We start from the raw sequence: 7,702 nt of genomic DNA, 5'->3' as shown, positions 1-7,702 counted from the left end.
TTGGTGAGCATTTTCAGAAAGTCAAATTCTGGGAAACAGTTTGGACAGGAAAAGAATAAAAAACTCTCCTATGTGCAGGAATGAAATTCAGTGGAAATGTCCTGAAGGAATATCCCCATCACTAAGCACGGGACAGAAGCTTATGAAGGATTCAAGCAGAATTAGTCGATGTTGTAAAGCGGCAATTGGTTAAAAGTAGAAATCCATGAAATATTAAAATGAAAGTCTGACTGGGACAACAGTATTCTTCTAAACTTTGTGAGCTTTTCAGCCATCACAATTATTTTTAACTAACAGGTTGCCAAGCAGTGAAAAGAGGAAGCATTCCATTTTGTGCAGGAACAGGTGTTCCCATTCATCATGACCTCTCATCTATCTTACGTTCGTACATAGTCAGCATGAGTCAGGAATTATTTTTTGTAGGTGAAAAGTAACTAAGACCTAATTGGTTTTATTTCCTTAAGAGAGAGGAGTTTCCCATTCAGAGAACCTCTGGCAATTCTCTTTGTGGGAGGGGCTACAGATCTATATAATCTCCAGGCAGAGCTACTGAAAGCATAGAGTGAGTTATAGTGTGCACAAGGTAAGTTTTTTGGATTTTGGGCAAGTATAGGGAATTATTGTATTTGAAATGAAGTCAGTGAATGGGTTTTACAGATTGTTTGTACTTTCTTTACTAATGTGACGGTTATATGCATGAAATGTTAAAATATTAGTCAGCTGCTTCCTAGGTGTACAGCATTAAGAAAAAGAAATGTAGATCTCAGAAGTATGGAGTATTTCCTTATATGTCCTTCCTCCTATTGTAGAGAAGCTGCTATGTTATTTAAAAGGGGAACATGGTGGGGTTTTAGCCATTTCCCCTTTGCTGCTGCTAATGCTTTAGCTTTATTGTTGAGATGGAGTTAATAACTGTGAGAGTGGTATAAAGCAGAGGCTGTCTGCATGTTTGCTGCTGCTGTGCTCACGTGGTTCTGAATGGGGCAGATGGTGATCTGCCTAGAAACTGTTACTGCTTTATGTTTCAGCACAGTTGAAATTGATAAAACAGGCAATGCCCTTTGGCTCTGTCTGTGGTAAAGGCAGATCTGATGTTACCAGAGACAAAATTAATTTCTATATCTTCGGAGGCTTGTCTAAAGAAATTACCGGAACAGGGAGTGTTGTAAAAGAGATTGAATGCTCAGAAGAGGAATAAATATAACTTCCTGCCTCTTTATAATGGAGCATAATGGCTGCTGGTGAAAGCACAGCAATTGCTGAGTTAATATGGTGTATCTGATAAACAGTAAACTGTACGCTGAGATAATGCCAAAATAAACAGAAAGCTCAGTCTGCTTTTTGCTCAGAGCAGAACACTTTGGATGCAAATGGGTTTGGTTTGCTTGTTCTCTGAAGTGGGCCAATGGTTCTTAGTACATGAGTTCTGCTTAACGAACCTGCATGGATAAAAGACATTTTTAAGACAAGGTGATACAATGCAGTCTCTCAATGTACTCTAACCTCTACCTCCTTTAGTAAGTCCAAAGTCTTGAACCATAAATCATTGGTTTCAAACAGGACAACTTTGAGAGCCAATGAGAGACTCAAACCCAGCATTCTGAATCTTTATTTTGCAAAACTTATTTTTTTATTCCAAATAGGAAGAAACTATCAGGCACGTGGAAACATGTCTGGGAAACCCAAGCTGCACTACTTCAATGGACGAGGCCGAATGGAACCAATCCGGTGGCTGCTGGCAGCAGCCGGGGTTGAGGTTTGTCTCTGTTTTCTTATACCAAGAGCATGTGACAAATATGTACTTTTAACGTTCCCTATAAAAAATGTGACTGACTGACCTGCAGCTTCAAGGCCTGCATTTAGTGCATTGCTGGCCAAGCCAATAACAACCATGCGCTTACCTTAAGCAGGGGCAAGTTCCAGTCTCACTTCCATGCATCTCGTGCCAGGCCTACTGGTAGCACCACAAATGCCTATCCCCTGTAGCTACTGAAAGAAAAAATTAAAACCACAGCAGCAGAACCTGGCTTCTTACCTTCTGATCCCAGGGGTCGAGCACTTCCAGTTCTGAAGACCTTCAGTTAAATTTCAATGTTCAAAATAGCAAAAGACTAATTTTGCTACTACAACATAGCTTACCCCAGAAGGTACTTTCGATTATAAATCAAAGTTTTCTTTTTTGCCACTAAGACTTTCTGATATTGAAGCAGAGAGGAGTGTGGGGATCGGTGAGTTTGTGTAAGCTGTGAGGTTTTGTCATGGTGATGACCAATGCGCCAGAAAGCTTTGAAATATTATTTATTTTTTAAAAAATAAAATGCCCCAAACACAGCCCCCAAGCTAAACCATGGAACAACAACTGAACTTTTCTTCTCTATTTCTTGCAGTTTGAAGAATCTTATCTGGAAAAAAAGGATGATCTGACAAAATTACGAAAGGGTAAGATACCTTCACTACTTAATAATAACACTAACAATGATAATGATAACAACAATAATAGCAATAATAATAATAAAAATAATTTGTCTGAGAACACCTAAGAAGTCTTAGTCTCTTAAAAAGAAAATCTAGACTTGATTGTGCTTGAGGTATCACAGACACACTGCAGTGTGTTAGGTGGCCTCATCAACCCAGTTGCTTCAATCTTCACTGAATCACAGAAGGGCTGAGGTCAGAAGGCACCTCTTGAGATCATCTATGCCACCTCCCCTTTTCAAGCAACACCACCTACAAGCCATTTGCCCAGTCCATGTCCAGCTGAGTTCTAAGTATCTCCAAGGATGGAGGCTCTCTGGCAACCTGTGCCAATGCACAGTAACTTCCCACAGTGAAAGAGCCTTTCTGTAAGTTCAGATGACTGACTCTCCTTTGATTCAGTTTGTGTCCATTGCCTCCTGTCCTATCACAGTACAGGTTTTTGTCCTCACATCATCTTCAAATTCATTAGCATTTTAGGTTGCCTACGATGTTGTTGTTTTATAATCCATATGAAAACAGAGTTCCAGATCTCTGAGTTTAACCTGTAGCTCTGATGCATTCCTGCTTCCCAAGGCAACTACTCATCTTCTAGCTTCAGCTTTCATCTCTGTGAACATGATATTCACATTTCCTCCAAATCATATTACATGTCTGGGCTCTTCCTTTGGCTTTTGAAAAATGACTGAGCGAGGGTTGGCATGTGCAGTCCTGCTCTCCTTCAGGAATAATGGCTGCAACCTGCTGCCTTTCAAAAAATATTTTGAGAGACAAGCATAAATGTAAATACACCCTGGAAAGCAGAGAGTTTCTCTGCATGATTGCCTTACAGTGGATGCAAAGAGAGACATAGCTGATCAGTTATCTGATCTGAAATAGTATTCCATAAAGCAAAAATTCTCCCTCGCTCTTGTGATCTGGTGATCTCTTTCTGGAGGTATTTTTACTTCTTCCTTGCTAGGTCAAGGCTTCTGCAGACTCACATCAAGTGATACTTGGGTCTTGCAGGAATCTCATGGAACTCCCCTGTGATTCCCCACTTCATGCCTGTACAGATGAGATGCCATTGTGCAAAGTCAGCATAGAAGTCACAAAGATATTGTATGCTTTTCTATTTGCATTATATGCTGAAAAGTCCTTAAACTGTCCAGATTTTAATAATACTTACCAACGCATGACAGAAACTGCTGGATCGCATCCTTCAGTCCTTCTCATCTGTATTAATCTCCACGAAAATCATGTGAGTTAGGGCCATGCCACACATGTCTTTTTCAGGGCATGAAAACTAAAAGTTCTGCATTTGGGTGCTTGCTCAAATCTGAAGAATCTTCAAGAAGTTGATTGCTGTAATATTAAGTTAGTCACGTGTCGCTGAGAAATGGTTGTTTCATGGTAAGCATTTTCCCTCCCTTCTTGTAGGAATGAGGAAGATTGCCACCAAAAGAGTTGTCAAGCATGGGAACAGGCTTGCCAGGGAAGTGGTTGAGTCACCGTGTGTAAATGTGGCACCTGGGGACATGGTTTAGTTGTGGAGTTTGGCAGTGTTAGGTTTACAGTTGGACTCGATCTTAAGGGTCTTTTCCAGCCTAAATGATTCTAAATAAAAGATAATATGTGTGGTTACTTTGCCTGACCCCCCCCAATGGTTCTCATTCAGAGACTGAGTGTCTCCTTGTCTTATCTCCTTTTCCCTAGATGGATCCCTGCTCTTTCAGCAAGTGCCAATGGTGGAGATTGATGGCATGAAGATGGTGCAGACCAGAGCCATTGCCAATTACATAGCAACAAAGTACAACCTCTACGGGAAGGACCTGAAGGAGAGAGCCCTGTACTGTAACAGTACCACGTTTTCTTGTTAGACCGCAGTTTACGCTACATCTCTGTGTAACACAAGAATATCCCAGCTCACAGCTAAATTCAGGGTGATAGAGCAGTGCTTCATGCAGCACGTGTTGACTGTGACTGCAGGTGATGTCTAGGGCAGTGATATCCAGCTCGATTAGATGGGCAGCATGGTGCAAGGCTGCTCATGAATCATCAATCCAAGGTCAAGACAGTTATCAGAAGAAAGCAGTCAGGAGTGCAGACTGTCTTACTCTTGCTCCTCTTCAGTTTTTTCTGCAGAATGTCACAGCAGGCATTTTCACCACATCAGACTCAGGGACATGTGTTTGATGGGAACAAGAAACCTCCTCCTTCTAAGAGCCAGGAATTAGAGTAGAATTAGCATTAGTAACTGGTTATTTAACGACAGGACTCTTAGGGCACATGGTTTGACTGGAGGTCTTTTGAAATGCTTCAAATTAATAAGTACTGGTAAACAAATGTCAAGATATTTGTTAGGAATTGTATAGACCCACTGTTTAACTTACTAGGTCTGATTGGATTTTTAACACAAGTTTAAAAGACACACCTATTTTGTTCTCAGGTTCAGAAAAAACATAGTACAGAGAAGTATCACCCCTAGTGAGAAGTGGAAGAGGGACAGTGTTTAGGTTTGGGTTAGGCACTTTGCATTTGTCTTTCACCCAAGCGTCTCCCATGTCCCTTGATGCAACTGCATTCTGGAGGGAACTACTCCAAGCTATAGATGTGAGATCGAAAAGGTGGAGATTTCCCAGCACCTCAGCGGGGTTATGCCAGTAGCTATTGTGGCATTCAGACCTACTGTGTTTGACTTGACCAACTGGATCTGTTCCTTTCAGAATCGACATGTATGTGGAAGGAATATTCGATCTGAATGAGTTATTCATATACTATGATATCCAACCAGCAGATAAGAAGGAGCAACATTTTGCTAATATGATGGACAAGGCCACAAACAGATACTTCCCAGCCTTTGAGAAGGTATGTGGCAAAGATGTTGTAGCTTAATCGATACTGTTCTCCTGAAACTCCATCCTGAATCTACACCAACAATTTTTCTTGAGGAAAACACTTAGAGATACTGCTCTGGTTTTGATGGGGCTGGGATGAGGATGGAGACAGGACACTACAGAGGGGACAGAAGGCACTACAGATCTGGGAGATGTGCAAGGCTGCAAAAAACCAGGACATGCTGAGCTTTAGAAATGTCCATGTTTCAGTCTGTATGTTGTTTCAGACAAAAGAAACTACTGCATCGGCTTTTATGTAAAGTTTCCTCGTGAAGTGCAGTTGCGCCTGTACCATACAATCTATGTAAAAGCATTACAGCTCCTTCTGCATCTCATGAAGCTTAGCATTCAATGCAGCAGCATCGACTACTTAAGCTACAGAAGGGAAGACAAGAGGAGTACAGCTGAGCTGACAGAAAGAAACACAGAAAAGAAGGGACTGATTAATCATTCCTAGGAAGATCACACCATTTGTTTGTACTACAGGTGTTTGTACTGCATTTCCTTCTTTCAAGGACAACTCTGTGCAATGTATGACCTTGCCTTGAAGATACCATATTAAGTAACAGAGAGAAAAAAAATCATCTGGTTCTGTGTTTTTAGGTTTTGAAAGACCATGGACAAGACTTTCTTGTTGGCAACCAGTTAAGCAGGGCAGATGTGCACTTACTTGACACCATTTTAACGGCAGAAGAGTTCAAACCTGATATCCTTGCCAAATTTCCTCTCTTGCAGGTAAATGAATGGAGAGTTTTAATGGACAATGCATTGGAAAGGACCACTGATTTAAACTGGCTGAGAAACAGGGGAGAGTGGGAGGGTGAGGAGAAAAGTGACATATAAAATAATCAGATATGCTAAGTACTTTTAGCTGGCCTCAAATACTGATGGTTATTGCCAGCTTCTGTCTTTGCAGCCACAAAAGCATAATAGAGGGAACCATGTAGTTTCTTCTGCAGCATCAATGCATAATGTTACTTTTAGAGCATGGATAACATCAAAATGTCTGACAGTTACAATGCTTCTTAAGCACAGTGCTGTTTTGATTTTGTTTTGTAGAGTTTTAAAGCAAGAATAAGCAATATCCCCACAATAAAGAAATACCTGCAGCCTGGCAGCCAGAGGAAACCACCAATACGACCAGAAGATATACCCAAACTGAGAGCAATTTTCCACTGAGCAGCAGCCTAAAGCCACAGAAACCCTCATTTCATTGTGTTTGCTGATAGCGACAAAGGGAAATGAATGAAAACAGTGAAAAGGTTTTTGATCTCTCTTTCCTTAGCTACAGCACTGGTTTGAGACTACTGTTAACACTTCCTAGGGAAATCTATACAAGCATACCAGAAAATAGAATAGTTCACTGATTGGGAGTATATTGGACAACAGAAGATATCTTAACTGACTAAAGAGAATACCTGAAATAAAGTCTTACTATTGACACTCAAACCCAGGTCGTTAATTGACTTCCTGATGCTACTTATATACCTAAGAGCTCTCTGGTTCTGGCATTCCTAAGAATTGCTGGAAAATGATGAGAGTTTAGCCCAAACAGTAGGTGATGTACCTGTTCTGGGAAATGCCAGGAAAAGCATGCAGGTTCCGGTTAGATGGGATGACAGATTAGGATTTGGATTTCCTCTGAGCTTAATTTGGAGGATGCTGGGACCAGAGGTCCTGCTGCACCTCTGTTTTGTGACTGGTTAGTTAAACTCTTCTACTGCAGCTTCACCAATATTTCCTTTAACTAAAGGTCCAGTGTAGCAGCTAAAAGCACTTTGCAGACTCGATTGAGAAACAAGTGCTTGTCACTAACTGTGAAGTTTAAAACTTGTTGTTTGAGGGAGAAGGAGTCAGATTGGTGTCAGTGTTAGAGAGACCTTGGAATGTAGCATTTCATGTTGACTTCCATCACTTTGTATTCAATGAAGTTTAGTATAAGTTGTACTTAAGTTGTTCACTGTAATCACATAAATCAAGTTCTGCTACTGAGAGGTTAACAAGACAGTTGAACACATAACTATGTGTCTTGGTCTCAGGAAAGCTGTCCCTGCCCATGGCAGGAGGGTCAAAACTAGATGTTCTTTAAAGTGTCTTCCAACCCAAACCATACTATGATTCCACGATATTGTTTAAACACCAAATAAACCCACGATGTCAGGGAAAGAGCAAGTGCCCTAGGAACAAGTAATGCTCTAGTGCTGGCAGTTTTAAGCTGGGCAAACTCAGGGTACTACAACTCCTGCTAACACCAACAGTTTCTTCACAAGCAATGTCATGCATCTGGAACCAGTCCTTCTCATCAAAAAGGGAAAAAGCCCAGCGTTTTTCTGCAGCAAAGCATGTATGAA

The 7,702-nt window shown here is 41.0% G+C and overlaps 1 protein-coding gene across 1 annotated transcript; it reads left to right on the top strand.

Moving 5' to 3' along the window:
* Positions 1–505: 505 nt before the first annotated feature.
* LOC108639670 (glutathione S-transferase-like) lies at positions 506–6,800 on the top strand. The gene is made up of 7 exons (XM_018072755.3): positions 506–583; positions 1,644–1,756; positions 2,388–2,439; positions 4,171–4,303; positions 5,181–5,322; positions 5,955–6,086; positions 6,411–6,800. Exons 2-7 carry the CDS (start codon positions 1,670–1,672, stop codon positions 6,528–6,530), a joined length of 666 nt encoding a protein of 221 aa, XP_017928244.2. The 5' UTR covers positions 506–583; positions 1,644–1,669; the 3' UTR covers positions 6,531–6,800.
* Positions 6,801–7,702: the final 902 nt, after the last annotated feature.

Source organism: Manacus vitellinus, unplaced genomic scaffold, assembly GCF_001715985.3.
Source record: "Manacus vitellinus isolate BGI_N305 unplaced genomic scaffold, ASM171598v3 ctg7180002437953_pilon, whole genome shotgun sequence".
NCBI classification, from domain to species: domain Eukaryota; kingdom Metazoa; phylum Chordata; class Aves; order Passeriformes; family Pipridae; genus Manacus; species Manacus vitellinus.
The sequence above is the reverse complement of the archived record's forward strand: the minus strand, read 5'-3'. Positions and strand labels throughout refer to the sequence as shown.